We start from the raw sequence: 22096 nt of genomic DNA on the forward strand, positions 1-22096 counted from the left end.
ACAAGATACTGCTGTGGCGCTGACTAGCGGCAGGAGAAGGTACTGCTGTGGCGCAGACTAGCGGCAGGAGAAGGTACTGCTGTGGCGCAGACTAGCGGCAGGAGAAGGTACTGCTGTGGCGCCGACTAGCGGCAGGAGAAGATACTGCTGTGGCGCAGACTAGCGGCAGGAGAAGGTACTGCTGTGGCGCAGACTAGCGGCAGGAGAAGGTACTGCTGTGGCGCAGACTAGCGGCAAGACAAGGTACTGCAACACCCCGGCAGCTTTCCGCCATGACACTTCCGGGTTTCCCCGAGGGAAAGAAGTTTTCTCGCTGCTGCTGCCTGCCGCCTTCTAACGAAACCTTTTTTAACTCCGTCTTTTTCTGTCCATGCACACTTTGGAAGTTTTATTACAATTAATATTCACTTGTTCGCTCCAGTCCTAGAATATGTCTGACAACAGAAGCGGCAACGACGACGAAGAGAAACTTGAAGGTGCTGTGGGTGGTGAAGGTATGTATTATTGATGTCCTACTAAATAACCTTTTTGTGTTTATATAACTCATTTATGTCTTACTAAATAACTTATTTATGTTCATATACCTCAGTTATGTCTTACTAAATAACTTATTTATGTTCATATACCTCATTTATGTCTTACTAAATAACTTATTTATGTTCATATACCTCATCTATGTCTTACTAAATAACTTATTTATGTTCATGTACCTCATTTATATCTTACTAAATAACTTATTTATGTTTATATATCTTATTTGTCTTACTAAATAACTTATTTATGTTCATATAACTCATTTATGTCTTACTAAATAACTTATTTATGTCTATATATCTCATTTGTGTCTTACTAAATCACTTATTTGTTTATATAACTCATTTATATCTTACTAAATAACTTATTTGTTTATATATCTCATTTATGTCTTACTAAAGACTCATTTATGTTTCACTAGAGACGTAATTATGTTTATATATCTAATTTGTCTTACTAAAGATTCATTTATGTTTATATATCTCATTTGTCTTACTAGAGACTTATTTATGTTTATATACCTCATTTATGTCTTACTAAAGACGAAATTATGTTTATATATCTCATTTGTCTTACTAAAGACTTATTTATGTTAATATATATCTCATTTATATCTTACTAAAGACAAAATTATGTTTATATATATCATTTATATCTTACTAAAGACGTAATTATGTTTATATATCTCATTTGTCTTACTAAAGACATATTTATGTTTATATACCTCATTTATATCTGACTAAAGATAAAATTATGTTTATATATATCATTTATATCTTACTAAAGACGAAATTATGTTTATATATCTCATTTGTCTTACTAAAGACTTATTTATGTTTATATATCTCATTTATATCTTACTCAAGACAAAATTATGTTTATATATATATCATTTATATCTTACTAAAGACGTAATTATGTTTATGTATCTTATTTATGTCTTACTAGAGACTTATCAAATCAAATCAAATCAACTTTATTTATAAAGCACATTTAAAATGTACCACAGGGGTAGCCAAAGTGCTGTGTACAATGGGCAGGTTGAAAGATAACACAAGAGAAACGAGCAAGCACAACACAACACAAACAGAGCACGATAAAAAAAACCAAAAAAAACCCAAACCTTATTTATGTTTATATACCTAATTTATATCTTACTAGACGAAATTATGTTTATATATCTCATTTATATCTTACTAAAGACGTAATTATGTTTATATAGCTCATTTGTCTTACTAAAGACTTGTTTGCTTATATACCTCATTTATATCTTACTAAAGACATAATTATGTTTATATAGCTCATTTGTCTTATTAAAGACCTATTTGCTTATATACCTCAAGTATGTCTTACTAAAGACGTAATTATGTTTATATATCTCATTTGTCTTACTAAAGACTTATTTGCTTATATACCTCATGTATGTCTTACTAAAGATGTATTTATGTTTATATATCTCATTTATGTTTTGTTAAAGACTCATTTATGTTTATCTCATTTGTCTTACTAAAGACTTATTTATGTTTATATACCTCATTTATATCTTACTAAAGATGTAATTATGTTTATATATCTAATTTGTCTTACTAAAAACTCATTTATGTTTATATATCTCATTTATGTCTTACTAAAGACTTATTTATGTTTATATACCTCATTTATATCTTATTAAAGACGTAATTATGTTTATATATCTAATTTGTCTTACTAAAGACTCATTTATGTTTATACATCTCATTTATGTCTTACTAAAGACTTATTTATGTTTATATACCTCATTTATATCTTACTAAAGACGTAATTATGTTTATATATCTAATTTGTCTTACTAAAGACTCATTTATGTTTATACATCTCATTTATGTCTTACTAAAGACTTATTTATGTTTATATACCTCATTTATATCTTACTAAAGACATAATTATGTTTATATATCTAATTTGTCTTACTAAAGACTCATTTATGTTTATACATCTCATTTATGTCTTACTAAAGACTTATATACCTCATGTATGTCTTACTAAAGATGTATTTATGTTTATATATCTCATGTATGTCTTATTAAAGACTCATTTATGTTTATATATCTCATTTGTCTTACTAAAGACTTATTTATGTTTATATACCTCATTTATATCTTACTAAAGACGTAATTATGTTTATATATCTAATATGTCTTACTAAAAACTCATTTGTTTACCGGTATATATCTCATTTGTCATACTAAAGACTTATTTATGTTTATATACCTCATTTATATCTTACTAAAGACGTAATTATGTTTATATATCTAATTTGTCTTACTAAAACTCATTTATGTTTATACATCTCATTTCTGTCTTACTAAAGACTTATTTATGTTTATATACCTCATTTATATCTTACTAAAGACGTAATTATGTTTATATATCTAATTTGTCTTACTAAAGACTCATTTATGTTTATACATCTCATTTGTCTTACTGAAGACGTATTTATGTTTATATACCTCATTTATATCTTACTGAAGACGTAATTATGTTTATATATCTCATTTGTCTTACTAAAGACTTATTTATGTTTGTATACAGTACTTCATTTATATCTTACTAAAGACGTAATTGTTTATATACCGGTAGCTCATTTGTCTTACTAAAGACTTATTTATGCTTATATACCTCATGTATGTCTTACTAAAGACTTATTTATGTTTATATATCTCATTTATGTCTTACTAAAGACTTATTTATATATCTCATTTGTCTCACTAAAGACTTATTTATGTTTATATATCTTATTTGTCTTACTAAAGAGTTATTTATGCTTATATACCTAATTTCTGTCTTAAGACTTATTTATGTTTATATATCTCATTTATGTCTCACTAAAGACTTATTTATGCTTATATATCTTGCTAAAGACTTATGTTTATATATATCTTACTAAAAACATATTAATGTTTATATATATCTCATGTATGTCTTACTAAATAACTTATTTATGTTTATAAATCAGATTTATATCTTACAAAATACTTATTTTTGTTTATATATCTCATTTGTCTGACTAAAGACGTATTTATGTTTATACAGTATACCTCATTTATATCTTACTAAAGACGTGATTATGTTTATACATCTTGCTAAAGACTTATTTATGTGTATATATCCCATTTATATCTTCAGGTTTCGTACGGGTGCTTAAAAACCTTGAAAATGCTTGGATTTTAATGTTTTCAAGGTTTGAAAAATGCTTGAATTTTGGGTGCGGTGCTTGGAAATGCTTGGAAATGTTCATATTTCTCGGCAGTCTGACTCAATAGGCTAATTATAAAATGGAAAAAAATAAAACAAGTTTCCTTAATAATGAAAGCTACACGCTTGATCTGTTGGCTTTGCACGAGCCCTTACATTAGGTTGTTGTCATGTATATACGGCTCTGTGTCGCCCCCAAAAGGACAGTGGTGCATCGCTCCATGTCGTTTTAATGAACATTGGATGGAAAATGACGAATACAAACTTTGGATAAAATGTGGACCAAATCCATGTGTAGCCTGCTGCAAAGTATGCAAAAAGGAAATCCAACATGGTTCGATGTATTTTTTGCTCCCATTATTTTGGTTGTCTACTTAACTTGTGTGAATCAATCCGTGCTGTTCGATGTCATTGAGTGCTGTAAGTAAGAAAAAGAACAAGAAATTTGAAAAACGACACAAATGGAGACACGTTTGCAAACACCAATGACATTAAATAGTCTACAGAAACACTGCTTCATTTTCGATGCACCATTCAGTTAAAGGGGAACATTATCACAATTTCAGAAGGGTTAAAACCATTAAAAATCAGTTCCCAGTGGCTTATTTTATTTTTCGAAGTTTTTTTCAAAATTTTACCCATCACGCAATATCCCTAAAAAAAGCTTCAAAGTGCCTGATTTTAACCATCGTTATATACACCCGTCCATTTTCCTGTGACGTCACACAGTGATGCCAGTACAAACAAACATGGCGCATAGAACAGCAAGCTATAGCGACATTAGCTGGGATTCAGACTCGGATTTCAGCGGCTTAAGCGATTCAACAGATTACGCATGTATTGAAACGGATGGTTGTAGTGTGGAGGCAGGTAGCGAAAACGAAATTGAAGAAGAAACTGAAGCTATTGAGCCATATCGGTTTGAACCGTATGCAAGCGAAACCGACGAAAACGACACGACAGCCAGCGACACGGGAGAAAGCGAGGACGAATTCGGCGATCGCCTTCTAACCAACGATTGGTATGTGTTTGTTTGGCATTAAAGGAAACTAACAACTATGAACTAGGTTTACAGCATATGAAATACATTTGGTAACAACATGCACTTTGAGAGTGCAGACAGCCCAGTTTTCATAAATTAATATATTCTGTAGACATACCTTCATCCGCTCTCTTTTCCTGAAAGCTGATCTGTCCAGTCCAGTTGGAAATGCATCTGCTTTGAGTGTCGCAGGATATCCACACATTCTTGCCATCTCTGTCGTAGCATAGCTTTCGTCGGTAAAGTGTGCGGAACAAACGTCCAATTTCTTGCCACTTTCGCATCTTTGGGCCACTGGTGCAACTTGAATCCGTCCCTGTTCGTGTTGTTACACCCTCCGACAACACACCGACGAGGCATGATGTCGCCAAGGTACGGAAAACAGTCGAAAAAACGGAAAATAACAGAGCTGATTTGACTCGGTGTTTGAGAAAATGGCAGATTGCTTCCCGATGTGACGTCACGTTGTGACGTCATCGCTCCGAGAGCGAATAATAGAAAGGCGTTTAATTCGCCAAAATTCACCCATTTAGACTTCGAAAATCGGTTAAAAAAATATATGGTATTTTTTCTGCAACATCAAGGTATATATTGACGCTTACATAGGTCTGGTGATAATGTTCCCCTTTAATGATAACTGCTGGTTCAATGTTAGGCTTAGGTTTCAGCAGATTTTCCTACAGACAGCATTTGGTGACCTCAAACAACAAGGCTATGGATTGATTCACACTGGTTTTCGCCTTTTGAAGGGTACTGGAAAAACTGGAAATTTGATCTTGAAAGTCCTTAAAAAGAGCTTGAATTTGGCCATGGAGAAGGTGTACGAACCCTGTATCTTACTAACAACATATTTATGTTTATATATCTCATTTATGTCTTGCTATTGTCTTATTTATGTGTACATGTCTTACTAAAGACGTATTTATGTTTGTATATCATGTATGTCTTACTAAAGAACTTATTTATGTATATATATCTGATTTAGAGCTGCAGCTATCGAATATTTTAGTAATCGGGTATTCTATCGAATATCCCGATCGAGTAATCGAATAAATCATATTTTTGCCTAATTAAGGTTTAGTTATACATGTTAAGATGTGCCCTCAATTATTGCGTTTGGCTTAATAGGGACCGCAATGTCCCTTTGGAACAGAGGACCCTATTGTAATTGTAAGGTTTTATTATTATTATTCCGCCGCCTCTTTGAGCTGTAATTTGACCCCCTTAACATGCTTCAAAACTCACCATATTGACACACACATCAGGCCTGGCGAAAATTGCCATCTAATAAAAAACCAAACCCCAAAACTCAAAATTGCGCTCTCGCGCCCCCTAGGAAAAAACACAGACAAAACTGCTTGTAACTTCCGGTAGGAATGTTGTAGAGACATGAAACAAAAACCTCTATGTAGGTCTGACTTAGACCTAGATTTAATACATTGACATCCTTCAGCAAAAATCAACAGGAAGTTGGCAATTTCCCCTTCAAAACAAAAGTTTAGTAAAAACTGTCACTTTTGCCTCTTTGAGATGTAATTTGACCCCCTTAACATGCTTCAAATCTCACCAAACTGGGGACACACACCAGGACTGGCAAAAATTGCGATCTAATAAAAAAAAAAAAACAACAACTTCAAAACTCCAAATTACGCTCTAGCGCCCCCTAGGAAGAAAACACAGACACAACTGCTCCTAGGAAGAAAACTCAGACAAAACTGCCTGTAACTTCCAGTAGGAATGTCTTATGCAGGTCTCACTTAGACCTACATTTCATATATTGACAACCCCCAGCAAAAATCAACAGGAAGTTTGCAATTCCCCCTTCAAAACAAAAGTTTTGTAAAAACCGGTCACCTTTTTTCAAACATTATCTCCTCTGAGCGGGTTTGTCGTGTCGGCTTCAAACTAGCACAAGAGAGAGATTGAACCCTTCTGATTAAATGTTGACCAAAGAGTTTTAATTACTGCTCCGGTTTGGATTTGATGTGCCGTCAAAGTCGGTCCCGTCCATCGCTGCTTGCAGCTTTAAATATCTTTTATTTTCTAAATGCCTGTTTTCATTATTGAAGGCTGACACGCACAGATGAAATTTGTCCGTGGTTGATTGTGCCAATTAGTGTGTGCTAATAAAAACAGGTATGCTCACAGCCCTATGTGCTGTGTGGTGTGACCGCATAAACAAAATTCTTGTGCGTTTTTGATGATTATTATACGGAGCCGTTTAAAAAAAATTGTTTTCTCCTCGCAAATCCGCTGAGCTGTTTTCAACCTGCCAACAATACATAAACAATAAAAAGACAAACCACTTAATAATAACGACAACAGTTTTACATTTTAAGAATACAATACAGTTCATTGCATTGATTGCATGCAAAATTGTAATCAATGTTCATTTTGCCATCATAAGATGTTTGAGATGAAAACACAAATATATAAAATTTGTTCAAAGTTAAAATTCCCTGAGAAAGTTAAAATAAAAATATATTCTTAGTATCAAAAACAAAACAATAAGAACAGTTTTCATTATATCAAACATACAAAGTGGATTAGGTAGTGCCTTTAATAGTGCATTTGAAATGTGCAACTTGATATTCAGAACCAATATGGCTGACAGAAACTTGGCACACAAGTGCTACCACTGTGAACAAGGACTTGGCACTCTTACATTCTACAGAAACGTTGGTGGGTGCAAGTGCAAGCTATCCAAGTAGCATGACTTGAATAACCCGAATAACTTTGCACTACTACTTTCGCGTGGCTACTAAAGAAAGGCTAATTGAACACGACAGCTTGGATAGCGTTGTTAGTTTTCAACGCCTTTTGGCGGCATTTGATGACATCGCATGAGTGAGAGAACACATCCCGGTTATCATAATGAATAACATTTATTTTAGAGATGTCCGATAATGGCTTTTTTGCCGATATTCCGATATTGTCCAACTCTTAATTACCAATTCCGATGTCAACCGATACCGATATATACAGTCGTGGAATTAACACATTATTATGCCTAATTTTGTTGTGATGTCCCGCTGGATGCATTAAACAATGTAACAAGGTTTTCCAAAATAAATCAAATATGGAAAAAAATGCCAACATGTCACTGCCATATTTATTATTGAAGTCACAAAGTGCATTATTTTTGTTTAACATGCCTCAAAACAGCAGCTTGGAATTTGGGACGTGCTCTCCCTGAGAGATAATGAGGAGGTTGAGGTGGGCGAGGTTGGGGCTGGGGGGTATATTGTAGCGTCCCGGAAGAGTTAGTGCTGCAAGGGGTTCTGGGTATTTGTTCTGTTGTGTTTATGTTGTGTTACGGTGCGGATGTTCTCCCGAAATGTGTTTGTCATTCTTGTTTGGTGTGGGTTCACAGTGTGGCGCATATTTGTAACAGTGTTAAAGTTGTTTATACGGCCACCCTCAGTGTGACCTGTATGGCTGTTGACCAAGTATGACTTGCATTCACTTGAGTGTGTGAAAAGCCGTAGATATCATGTGATTGGGCCGGCACGCAAAGGCAGCGCCTTTAAGGTTTATTGGAGCTCTGTACTTCTCCCTACGTCCGTGTACCACTCCGTACAGCGGCGTATTAAAAAGTCCTGAATTTTACTTTTTCGAAACCGATACCGATAATTTCCGATATCTCATTTTAAAGCATTTATCGGCCGGTAATATCGGCAGTCCGATACTATCGGACATCTCTAATTTATTTTACTAACAGAACTCTTGCGTTTACATTTGATAATACGTGACTTACCTCGCCTCTGGACGTCCCTCAAATCGGATGCTTTCTCGACAGGTGCTACAGCATCGAACTTGTGCTAATGCGAGCTCCACTTAGCAATGTTTGCACACGACTGCGTTTTCCTTCGATTTTAGTGTGAAGTGTTCCCACGCCTTAGACGACTTTTGTCGCTTCTTAATTCCCTCGTTTTGCTATGGCTCTTGTCCACTGCTTTCTGCGGCGTCTGCCATTGCCAGTTACGTCGGCGAAAAGGTTTTCTAAACGCAAGCATATTTAAAAGAGCGGTGTTGTGCAGTGCAGGGGGCGTATGGTCTGTGACATAAACACGCTGTGTAACACCCAGTGTTTCCCACACATTCATTTATTTGTGGCGGCCTGCCACGAAAGAATTACGTCCGCCACAAATGGATTTTTCGGCTTTTGACTCGCTCGACCGCTCATAAAAGCAATGGGACTCTGTCTGTGAATGGAGCTTGTAGTTACAACTCCGGTGCAGTAGGTGGCGGTAGCCTACTATGCATTGTAACTCCACCAAAAACTTCTGGTGGGCCAGAAGAAGAAGAAGAAGAGGAAGAGGCACGGACGGACGGGATCAAAATACGAGGATAATATAGGTTATAGGTAGATAGGTTATAGCTGCATCGCTCGCGGCTCGTCATATATTTAACGTTAATCCGCGATTTCACCGAGCGTTTCACTGACGGTGTGGTGGCCGGGGCAGATGCACGTAGTAACAGTCACGTGTTAATAGTGATGGGTCCGGCAACACCGATGCATCGGCGCATGCGTCGAGCTCATAAAGCAAAACCCTGTGTCGGTGCGCGTACCGCTTTTAGAAAGTCACGTGACCGATCATGAGCTGTTTTGGTCACGTGACCGATACGCGAACCGTGTCGCACTGACGCCTCCTCTGTGCCCTGTGAGCGGGTCTTTTCTACAGCCGGAGAAATAACTAAGAAGAGAAAGCGTCTAAAATTGAATAAGTTGGAAAAACGGGTTTTTTTTGTAATAAAAATGTGTAAAAAAAAATAAAAAAAAATTCCAGGTCCACAAGCATCCTCATTCACAACACGTTCTCTTAGATTTCCATGTTATGATACATGTTCACATTATTTATTGACTGTATCTAAAAAAGATTAAAAAAAATATTTTTATTTAAATGAAGTTATGAAATAATCCTAAATGAAATACAATGACTTGGTTTATATTATTGTATATACTAGGTCATAAAATCAGTGTCAGTTGAGTCGGTCCATAGGTTGCCTGTAGGGATTTTTAATGTCCAGCAGATGTCAGTATTTAGTGACACAGTATTCGACACAGTATCAATACAGTTTTGCAATGTGTCAAAAACGCTTCATGAAGCCTCATCAACCCATCACTACCTGTTACCATACCGACGAGCTAACGTGTCCAGGTTATAACCCTGTTGTCAATAAACACACGTGGAGACGGTGCTTCAGATACTGCATTAATACTGAAGCTAAATTGTCCACTGTCCACTGCAGCATGTGAATGCAATGAAAAGAATAAAATCTGAGCCAACCAGCCGTTAAAATGTTGTCCAGGTTAATGTTTTGGCCATTAAAGGCCCTTCATTTCAAGATTTCAACTGTGATCGGGCTTTAAACAGGTGGCTGACCTGTTCAGATGGGTGTAACTGCTACTGGTCAAATAATGTGAAATAGCATTTAATTTTACATGTATGCAATGCCATTTAAATGTAATTATAGATAATAATAATAATAATAAATACTTTGTAGTGTTGTAAATAGTCAACGGGAAGAATTTTAGTAAGATATAAGCCATGAGCACTACGCAGCCAGAAAAAATCCTAGGCAGGACAAGTAAAAATATTGGGGCAAGTAGATTTGAGAAGTCGGGCAAGTAGAAAAAAAGCTTAACGTTGAACCCTGCATGTGTTGAGCTGCTGCCGCTTAAGGTTAGACGGCACTGTACATAGAGCGCTTCTGCTCGTTAGTAATAAATTCTAATGTTGGATGTTCACTCCTTCACACAGATGATGTATGCACTAATTAAAGGGGCAGAGCTTTAAGAGACATTTTAGCTTTTATATTTTATAAGATATATTTTTTGTAAGAACCATAATTAATAAATATATTTCAGTGAATAACTAATTGTTCAAATCTGTATATAAATATGTACATAAAGTGTTGTAATTATATTCCAACTCCGCGTTCTTCTTGGTCATCGCCGCTGCCGCCGCCGCCGCCCCCCAACCACACCACCACAAATAGATGCCTGTCCTGTGGGAAACACTGAACACCTAAACGGTCCGTGCGAAATGTGAGCTTTGACTACTGTTTACTAAACGAGGCAAAATGCCGTAAAAAAAACAACTTGACGCCTCGAGGCAGCGAAAATTCCTCTTATATATTTTGTAATCGAATTACTCGTGGAATTGTTTCATTTGTAATCTGATTTATATCTTACTAAATACTTATTTATGTTTATATATCTGATTTATATCTTACTAAAGCAGTGTTTATGTTGAACTCATCATGCTTATTTATTACAGCATTTGGGAAGCCTGATTTTTATTATGTAAATATTATATTTTTATCAACATGTGATAGTAGGGACCCTGCCATTCAAAACTAGGTTGCTACATTACTAATGATTAATGTAACTATAGCTGGAAAATAGTACAATAGCAACAGGAGAGACTATTCATCCCTGAACACCATGGAGTTCATGTAGGCTTTATGATGCAGTTACATTATTACATAAACTATCAGAGACAGCTTCAGGAAACTCTTCATTTAACATAATGTCGTTTTTTGCTGCTTCAACACTGCTCAATCAACACAGAAAAAGGTAAAGTGAAATAACTTAGTTGTTAACTGTAGGTCAATAATGCTTGTCTTTCTCTCAGACAGACAGGGCTTTGCTGTCCGTAACACACACACACACGCATGCACACACACTGCACAGTGAGCTAAAGTTACGCTAAAAGCTAATTAGCCTTCACCTCAAGGACTGCGAGCGAGCTGAGCTGCCGCTTATGTTTCTAGAACGTCAACGGGCTCATAGTGATGTTACTAGTGGTTGACTTGGAAGTGTTTATTATAATTTGGGGAGAGTCCGCTGCCTTACGCTCACCTTTCTGCTCACTCCAACGAAGGAGCACTGACTCCATGCACTCTGAATACGCACTGCTGATTGGCTGTTACATGCGCTCTGAATACGCACTGCTGATTGGCTGTTACCTCTCTGCGTGTAACCAATCAGATGGTTCTGTGGGTGGGACAATGCTGGGTGCTGCAGAGACGTACTGACAGAGGCAGAACTAAGCGGAGCAGCTTGTTAAGACTTTGGTTTAGGCGGTGGCTCTTTGTTGTTAAGGCGGCAGCCTTAACAACAAAGGGCTGCGGGAAACCCTGCTAAAGACTTATTTATGTTTATATATCTGATTTACATCTTACTAAAGAGGTATTTATGTCTATATATCTCATATATCGGCACATATAGCGGTGCACTGTATAGTCCGGGAAATACGGTAAAATCGAATACTTGTTCACACAAAAACGACTGATAGTGCGATACGTGGATCTAAGATGGATATATTGAGATATTATGGTTATTCCTGAGCCATGTCTTGTATGGAATGGTTGGATTCTCTAAGATTGTAGGCCTGTTCTGTTTCTTGTCTCCAACATGCTAATCCAAGTGTTCACTCTATAGTCCGGGAAATACGGTAAAATCGCATTCTTGTTCACACAAAAACGACTGATAGTGCGATACGTGGATCTAAGATGGATATATTGAGATATTATGGTTATTTCTGAGCCATGTCTTGTATGGAATGGTTGGATTCCCTAAGATTGTAGGCCTGTTCTGTTTCTTGTCTCCAACATGCTAATCCAAGTGTTCACTTTATAGTCCGGGAAATACGGTAAAATCGCATACTTGTTCACACAAAAACGACTGATAGTGCGATACGTGTATCTAACGCAGATATATTGAGATATTATGGTTATTCCTGAACCATGTCTTGTATGGAATGGTTGGATTCCCTAAGATTGTAGGCCTGTTCTGTTTCTTGTCTCCAACATGCTAATCCTAGTGTTGTATTGAACAGATGTCATTGATGATCCCATCCTGGAACAAGGAGCAGTTGTCCTGCGAGGGTGAGTGAGGGGCCACATTCAGTCAAATGGAAGGATACATTAACGGTGCTAAGAGCAAACCAAAGTGCGCCAATGTATGCTAAGCTAGCTGGACGAAACAATCATGTTAGCTTTGTTTTAATAGGTCACAGGAAATTAGTGGAATATCTGATAACAAGGGCTGTCAAAAATAGCGATTATTCACAAAAATAGTGCATTAATCGTGTATATACACAGATTAATCTCACAATTAATTCTGCTCCTTTCCAAACAATAACGTTGCATTCGTGGACAGGTCTTTTTTCGACTCATTTTAAGTTCATTGAAATTATGCAAGCAAGTAATGCTACTGCTAATACTTGTGATTCATCATGATTGATCTAAATGTAAAAATGTGATTAATCTGATTCTTTTAAAATCATTTGACAGCACTACTAATGACATATCTTGATATTAACCTGCTAACCATGCTAACACGCGTCAAGTACCAAGTTATGACTATGACGCGTATGCTTTCAAAATTAGCTTGAAAAAGTTATCTTTCGAACAGTTAAGATGCGTCAAGTAACAAATTGTATGACTATGAAGCGTATGCATGCAAAAGTAGCTTTAAAAAGATAGCATGCTAACAGTTAGAATGTGTCAATTACCAAGTTGTATGACTGAAGTGTATGCCTGCAAAATTATCTTTAAAAAGTTAGCGTGCTAACAATTAGCATGTGTCAAGTACCAAATTATATGACTATGAAGTGTATGCATGCCAAATTAGCTTTAAAAAGTTTGCATGCTAACAATTAGCATGTGTCAAGTACCAAGTTATAGGACTATGAAGCGTATGCATGCAAAATGATCTTTAAAAAGTTAGCATAACAATTAGCCTGAGTCAAGTACCAAGTTATATGACTTTGAAGCATATGCATGCCAAATTAGCTTTAAAAAGTTAGCATGCTAACAGTGTGTCAAGTACCAAGTTATGACTATGAAAGGTATACATGCAAAATTAGTTTTAAAAGATAGCATGCTAACAGTTAGCATGTGTCAAGGACCAAGTTATACAAACCCCGTTTCCATATGAGTTGGGAAATTGTGTTAGATGTAAATATAAACGGAATACAATGATTTGCAAATCATTTTCAACCCATATTCAGTTGAATATGCTACAAAGACAACATATTTGATGTTCAAACTGATAAACATTTTTTTTTTTGCAAATAATCATTAACTTTAGAATTCGATGCCAGCAACACGTGACAAAGAAGTTGGGAAAGGTGGCAATAAATACTGATAAAGTTGAAGAATGCTCATCAAAACACTTATTTGGAACAACCCACAGGTGAACAGGCAAATTGGGAACAGGTGGGTGCCATGATTGGGTATAAAAGTAGATTCCATGAAATGCTCAGTCATTCACAAACATGGATGGGGCGAGGGTCACCACTTTGTCAACAAATGCGTGAGCAAATTGTTGAACGGTTTAAGAAAAACCTTTCTCAACCAGCTATTGCAAGGAATTTAGGGATTTCACCATCTACAGTCCGTAATATCATCAAAGGGTTCAGAGAATCTAGAGAAATCACTGCACATAAGCAGCTAAGCCCGTGACCTTCGATCCCTCAGGCTGTACTGCATCAACAAGCGACATCAGTGTGTAAAGGATATCACCACATGGGCTCAGGAACACTTCAGAAACCCACTGTCAGTAACTACAGTTGGTCGCTACATTTGTAAGTGCAAGTTAAAACTCTCCTATGCAAGGCGAAAACCGTTTATCAACAACACCCAGAAACGCCGTCGGCTTTGCCGGGCCTGAGCTCATCTAAGATGGACTGATACAAAGTGGAAAAGTGTTCTGTGGTCTGACGAGTCCACATTTCAAATTGTTTTTGGAAACTGTGGACGTCGTGTCCTCCGGACCAAAGAGGAAAAGAACCATCCGGATTGTTATAGGCGCAAAGTTGAAAAGCCAGCATCTGTGATGGTATGGGGGTGTATTAGTGCCCAAGACATGGGTAATTTACACATCTGTGAAGGCACCATTAATGCTGAAAGGTACATACAGGTTTTGGAGCTACATATGTTGCCATCCAAGCAACGTTACCATGGACGCCCCTGCTTATTTCAGCAAGACAATGCCAAGCCAGGTGTTACATCAACGTGGCTTCATAGTAAAAGAGTGCGGGTACTAGACTGGCCTGCCTGTAGTCCAGACCTGTCTCCCATTGAAAATGTGTGGCGCATTATGAAGCCTAAAATACCACAACGGAGACCCCCGGACTGTTGAACAACTTAAGCTGTACATCAAGCAAGAATGGGAAAGAATTCCACCTGAGAAGCTTAAAAAATGTGTCTCCTCAGTTCCCAAACGTTTACTAAGTGTTGTTAAAAGGAAAGGCCATGTAACACAGAGGTGAACATGCCCTTTCCCAACTACTTTGGCACATGTTGCAGCCATGGAATTCTAAGTTAATGATTATTTGCAAAAAAATATATAAAGTTTATGAGTTTGAACATCAAATATCTTGTCTTTCAATTGAATATGGGTTGAAAAGGATTTGCATATCATTGTATTCCGTATATATTTCCAACTCATATGGAAACGGGGTTTGTATGACCATGAAGCGTATGCATGCAAAATTAGTTTTAAGAGATAGCATGCTAACATTTAGCATGTGTCAAGGACCAGGTTATATGACTCTGAGGCGTTTGGTTGCAAAATTGGCTAAAATGAAAAAAAAGAGGCTCAAATCTGCCTCAATTCAATATGTGGTAACATTGAAGTATGTGGCCCTCACTGGAACAAGTGTGAGGCCCCAGAAGCAGGTGTCTTTGGGTGGGACGGGATCATTTCAGGTGTGGCCATGTGACAGCCCTGCATGAATCCAGCTCCCATTGTGGCAGGTACGTAATCGAGCGGATAAACATGGAGGACCCCAGTCGAAACGTTTGCTCCGAGGACCTGGGCGGGACGCCAGACGAGCAACAGGAACCACAAGTCAAAGAAGTTGTGGAGCAGCTCCTGAAGATTGCGGATGAGTTGAACAGGAATGCTGAGCTCCAACGGTATGTTTGAGTGGATACACTGGTCGTGTTTTGACTTGTCACCTTGGACTCAGAACTTGACTTATGTAAGAGTTATGTAAGACTAAAGTCTGCCATGATTAGTAGTCTGGTTGTTGTTGAAGGGAAAGTGAACGTTGAGATGACTCTGAAATCAAAACGCCGCCGTATGCTTAAAATGATCCAAATATGTAATTATTACATGTTATTATGAATGTGACGGATACTAAATTACATATATACATACAGTGTGAGGCGGAATATATATATATGTATATATGTGTGTGTATGTATATATATATATATATATATATGTGTGTGTATGTGTGTATATATATATATATATATATATATATATACACATATATGTGTATGTGTATGTATATATGTATGTATGTGTGTGCTAAGCTTCTATTTTACAGCAACTAAAAAATGAATTAATGACCAACTTTGCTACTAAAGTATTTTTGATAATAAAAATGAAACTATGCCTGTAAACAACAACAATATGGTAGATGAAATATGTTCTACGATGCGAATATAAGTGACAAGATGATGTTTGACTGCATGCTGATGATTCACCTTGTGTGTGTGTGTGATTGACAGACTAATCAACCAGATTCAAGAGGACTGTGCTCAGGATATTTTTATGAAGGTTGCCAGGAACTTCTTTGCTGACGGCATCAACTGGGGGAGAGTTGTTGCTCTCTTCCACCTGGCATACAGACTCATATACAAGGTAATACTTCTACTAGGGATGTCCCGATCCGATATTTGGATCGGATCGGCCGCCGATATTTGCCAAAAAATGCGTATCGGCAAGGCATGGGAAAATGCCGATCCAGATCCAGTTTAAAAAAAAACTCCGGTCCGTGTTTTCTAACGCACCTATTTAAATAATACATTCCACTTTTCTGCTGCTCCCTTATTTCCGTTCCGCATTTTCCAGCACACCTTCAACACATCCACAGGTCTGTGGATTCTCACGCAGTTGCTTTTAGATGCTGGCATTACACGACAGGCTCTTCTCACTCTTTTCTGTGTCTCCCTCTCACAGACAGCGAGCGCACCTTCTTACACACGTCACATACTGTCACGTCATACGTCACATACGTATACGCCCTCCCCGAGCAGAGAGGTAGCAGCATGGCTAACGTTAGCTGTGATGCTAGCGCAGTTGTGTGACCAATGTTCCCTCGAAGGTGCGTGCCTGTGCAATTGCGCACTGATCACGTGTCCTCTGCGCGTAGCAATTATATGCCACGCACAAAATCAAATAAAAAAAATAAGCGCATAACAATTTTCGACACACGGACACGACAGAGAAAACAGTTTTCGTCATCATTGTTCAAATATTGTGACGTCTGTCGGGACGCTTATCTCCGTTCGGTGCCACACGCCCACACCATCAAAATGCAAACATTTCCACATCAACACCGTATGAAAAAATTAGTGATTTTTTTAGTTGTGATTTCCTTCTCTGCATGAAAGTTTAAAAGTAGCATATATTAATGCAGTATGAAGAAGAATGTTTTAATGTAGACATGCAAGCCTTGAAAGAACATTTTGAAAATCAAGACTACATTTCCTGCAAATGGGTGCATTTCTACCCTATATTTTAACTTAAGATTTATTTTCATATCAAACTCTTTTGGCTGTCTTTTTGACACTTACATCCGGCGCCCTCCTCCACACCCCGGATTATAAATAATGTAAATAATTCAATGTGATTATCTTGTGTGATGACTGTATTATGATGATAGTATAAATCTGTATCATGAATCAATTTAAGTGGACCCCGACTTAAACAAGTTGAAAAACTTATTCGGGTGTTACCATTTAGTGGTCAATTGTATGGAATATGTACTTCACTGTGCAACCTACTAATAAAAGTCTCAATCAATCAATCAATCAATCAAAACACAGAGTCATCATACTGCTGTGATTATATGCATCAAGTGTTCATTCAAGGCTAAGGCAAAATATCGAGATATATATATCGTGTAACGCAATATGGCCTTAAAATATCGCAATATTAAAAAAAGGCCATATCGCCCAGCCCTAGTTTCAATGATGCCATTTCTGTTTGTCATGTATAATTTTGTCTATTTTGTGTTTATCCTTGAATAACCAGGTCAGTTTCTTGTTACCAACCATTGTGTATTATTCAAACTCCCCTAATTCAGCTGGCTAGTTGTTATCAAGAGTACTAAAACCCTTTTCAACATGATTCTGACAACTAAGTAGGCTAAATAACTTTAAACTTTAATACATGCTCGGATAGGCCAGTATCGGTATCGGTCAGTATCGGTATCGGATCGGAAATGCAAAAACAATATCGGTATCGGATCGGAAGTGCAAAAACCTGGATCGGGACATCCCTAACTTCTACCACCTAGTGTACAAGGTAATACTTCTACAACCTAGTGTACAAGGTAAATACTTCTTCCACCTGACAGACTCATATACAAGGTAAATTAATACTTATTGTACCACTTATTATACAGTTTTATTTTATATATATATATATATATATATATATATATATATATATATATATATATATATATATATATATATATACATACATACTGTGTCTATACATGTTTATACAAATATATATAAATATATATATACACAGTACATATAAATACACAAATATATTTAGATAAATATCAATACTTATATATATATATATGTAGGATAGGTGCTTTATTTGCAACACAATGAAACTTAATACATGTATATGTACTGTGTATATATAAATATAATATATATTTATAAATAGATATACAAACATTATACTTTAAATATATACACACACTATATACTATATATTATATATAATACAATAATAACAAATATATGTATATAAATATATATATAATACATATATACTATATATACACACACACTATAAATACCATATACACATATATACATATACTAAATGTGTATATATATATATATATATATATATATATATATATATATAAATATATATATATATATATTTATACACTGTATAAATATATACTAGTGATGGGTTGATGAGGCGTCATGAAGCGTTTCGACACATTGCAAAACTGTATTGATACTGTGTCGATACTGTGTCACTAAATACTGACATCTGCTGGACATTAAAAATCCCTACAGGCAACCTATGGACCGACTCAACTGACACGGATTTTATGACCTAGTATATACAATAATATAAACCAAGTCATTGTATTTCATTTAGGATTATTTCATAACTTCATTTAAATAAAAATACATTTTTTATCTTTTTTTAGATACAGTCAATAAATAATGTGAACATGTATCATAACATGGACATCTAAGAGAACGTGTTGTGAATGAGGATGCTTGTGGACCTGGAAATTATTTTTATTTATTTTTTTACACATTTTTATTTTTTTTTAAAAAACAGTTTTTCCAACGTATTCAATTTTAGACGCTTTCTCTTCTTAGTTATTATTTCTCCGGCTGTAGAAAAGACCCGCTCACAGGGCACAGAGGAGGCGTCAGTGCGACACAGTTCGCGTATCGGTCACTTGACCAAAACAGCTCATGATCGGTCACGTGACTTTCTGAAAGCGGTACGCGCACTGACACAGGGTTTTGCTCTTTGAGCTCGACGCATGCGCCGATGCATCGGTGTTGCCGGACCCATCACTAATATATACTGTACATACGCATATATATACATACAGTCACTATATATATATATATATATACACACAGTACTATATATATTATATGTATAGATTATATATTAACAAAATATATGTTATATATATATATACACACACACACACACTTTATATATAATATATAAACATATATATATAAATATATATATTACAATGCGTATTATATATATATAATACATATATACATCATATATATACGTATTTACATACTGTATATACACAATATATATATTCTAATATATATTATATAATACATATATTTAATAAATATATTTTATATGTATATATTATACATATATATATATTATGTTAGCATGCAAGCCTTCTTTGACTCATTAAACAGATGTACGCCTCAGTCATTAAATTTTGTAATTGTTTTGTTTTATTATTTTGTGTTAACCTTTGACACGCTAATGTTAGCATGCTAGTATGCTAGCTGGTTCTGCAGGTCTCCACCCAAGAGTCACTGATGTCGTCACTATCCGGCTAGCGTGCTAACTGTTAGCCTTTGAGCTCGGCTTTTCGGCATCGGTGGCCATCTTTAGGGAAAGGACATTTTCCCAGTTGAAACATGTGATGTTTGTCTTTCAAGGCTCTGACCACCAACCGTCTGGAGAACATCCGCCTGATCATCAGCTGGGTGCTGCAAGTCGTCAGAGAGCAGCTCTACAATTGGCTGGTCCAGCAGGGAGGCTGGGTGAGTCACATGACTAACAGTGCGGGATGAATCCACCTGATGTTTGCGTCTTGCCTTGCAGGAAGGAGTGATCCGCGTGTGGTCTCGCTGGAGGACGCTCACCTTGGTGGCGTCCGTGATTTTGGTGGCGTCCTTTGTCTTCTACAGGAGGACACGCTGACTCAGCAGTCACCATGTACTGTTCACATGTAGCAAGATGGTTCCAGACTCAGAATCCTGAGGAGCGATGGAGCAAAGCAGGGGTGACGATGAGATTCATTTGCATATTTGTGACATCACTGGTGATGGAAGCTGCTGACGTGACACACATCTCCATCTTCTTGTCGCACTTTTATTCATCGTCATTTGAGGACCTCTCCAAGTGCCAAACACTGCTGGTTTCTTTCTGAAGTACACAATCCTGCACAAGCCGTACTTCAGCTTTGTTTACACAAATAGGAGAAATGGTTTGCCTGCACCGACTCTAATAAAAGATCTTTTACTGTACGTGAGGTGTTCCTTTCATCTTCTCTCAACATGCATTGTCTAATAATAATGATGCACATGTCCTGTAAACAACCTTCAAGTGGACCTTCTTCTTCTTCATCTGCACTTTTGCTCTTTAACGCTTCCCAGAAAAGACCCAAAGACATCAATATGTCACCTCACAATATTACACGTAATATGTGACACCACAATATTACACGTAATATGTGAAGTCACAATATTACACGTAATATTTGAAGTCACAAAATTACACGTAATACGTGAAGTCACAATATTACACGTAATATGTGACCCCAAAATATTACACAAAATATGTGAAGTCACAATATTACACGTAATATATGACACCACAATATTAGACGTAATATGTGAAGTCACAATATTACACGCAATAGGTGAAGTCACAATATTACACGTAAAACGTAAAGTCACAATATTACACCTAATACGTGAAGTCACAATATTACACAAAATATGTGAAGTCACAATATTACACGTAATATATGACACCACAATATTAGACGTAATATGTGAAGTCACAATATTACACGCAATAGGTGAAGTCACAATATTACACGTAAAACGTGAAGTCACAATATTACACCTAATACATGAAGTCACAATAATACACGTAATATGTGAAGTCACAATATTTTACACGTAATATTTGAAGTCACAATATTACACGTTATACGTGAAGTCACAATATTACACGTAATACTTGAAAGTCACAATATTACACGTAATATGTGACCCCAAAATATTACACGTAATATGTGAAGTCACAATATTACACGTAATAAGTCACAATATTAGACGTAATATGTTAAGTCACAATATTACACGTAATACGTGAAATCACAATATTACACATAATACGTGAAGTCACAATATTACACGTAATATGTGAAGTCACAATATTACACGTAATATGTGAAGTCACAATATTACACGTAATATGTGAAGTCACAATATTACACGTAATATGTGAAGTCACAATATTACACGTAATATGTGAAGTCACATTATTACACGTAATATGTGAAGTCACAATATTACACGTAATATATGACACCACAATATTAGACATAATGTGAAGTCACAATATTACACGCAATAGGTGAAGTCACAATATTACACGTAAAACGTGAAGTCACAATATTACACCTAATACATGAAGTCACAATAATACACGTAATATGTGAAGTCACAATATTTTACACGTAATATTTGAAGTCACAATATTACACGTTATACGTGAAGTCACAATATTACACGTAATACTTGAAAGTCACAATATTACACGTAATATGTGACCCCAAAATATTACACGTAATATGTGAAGTCACAATATTACACGTAATATGTGAAGTTAAAAGTTAAAGTACCAATGATTGTCACACACACACTAGGTGTGGCGAAATTATTCTCTGCATTTGACCCATCACCCTTGATCAC

At 36.1% G+C, this 22096-nt stretch overlaps 2 protein-coding genes across 3 annotated transcripts in view; one reads left to right on the forward strand and one right to left on the reverse strand.

Moving 5' to 3' along the window:
* Positions 1 to 269: 269 nt before the first annotated feature.
* On the forward strand, positions 270 to 20638 carry LOC133619458 (apoptosis regulator BAX). Its single transcript, XM_061980492.1, has 6 exons — positions 270 to 494; positions 12658 to 12706; positions 15584 to 15745; positions 16349 to 16481; positions 20048 to 20152; positions 20214 to 20638. The coding sequence occupies exons 1-6, from the start codon at positions 431 to 433 to the stop codon at positions 20310 to 20312; spliced, it is 612 nt and encodes a 203-aa protein (XP_061836476.1). The 5' UTR covers positions 270 to 430; the 3' UTR covers positions 20313 to 20638.
* Positions 4168 to 22096, reverse strand: part of lto1 (LTO1 maturation factor of ABCE1) — a 34918-nt gene continuing 16989 nt past the window's right edge. The window contains exon 6 of one of the 2 annotated variants that reach the window (XM_061980495.1): positions 4168 to 4186. The gene's annotated coding sequence lies outside the window, so the exon portion shown is untranslated. Of the gene's footprint in view, positions 4187 to 19819; positions 20369 to 22096 lie in introns of those variants that run through there. The other variant, XM_061980494.1, reaches the window with a different exon arrangement.

The sequence above is a fragment of the Nerophis lumbriciformis genome, linkage group LG20 (assembly GCF_033978685.3).
Source record: "Nerophis lumbriciformis linkage group LG20, RoL_Nlum_v2.1, whole genome shotgun sequence".
Classification (NCBI taxonomy): Eukaryota; Metazoa; Chordata; class Actinopteri; order Syngnathiformes; family Syngnathidae; genus Nerophis; species Nerophis lumbriciformis.

Excerpts from the sequence above, each read along its gene's own strand:
- LOC133619458 (XM_061980492.1), top strand. The coding sequence starts at position 431 with ATGTCTGACAACAGAAGCGGCAACGACGACGAAGAGAAACTTGAAGGT. Across the intron at positions 15,746-16,348 it reads AGGAATGCTGAGCTCCAACG|ACTAATCAACCAGATTCAAG; the intron begins GTATGTTTGAGT and ends TGTGATTGACAG. Across the intron at positions 16,482-20,047 it reads CATACAGACTCATATACAAG|GCTCTGACCACCAACCGTCT; the intron begins GTAATACTTCTA and ends TTGTCTTTCAAG.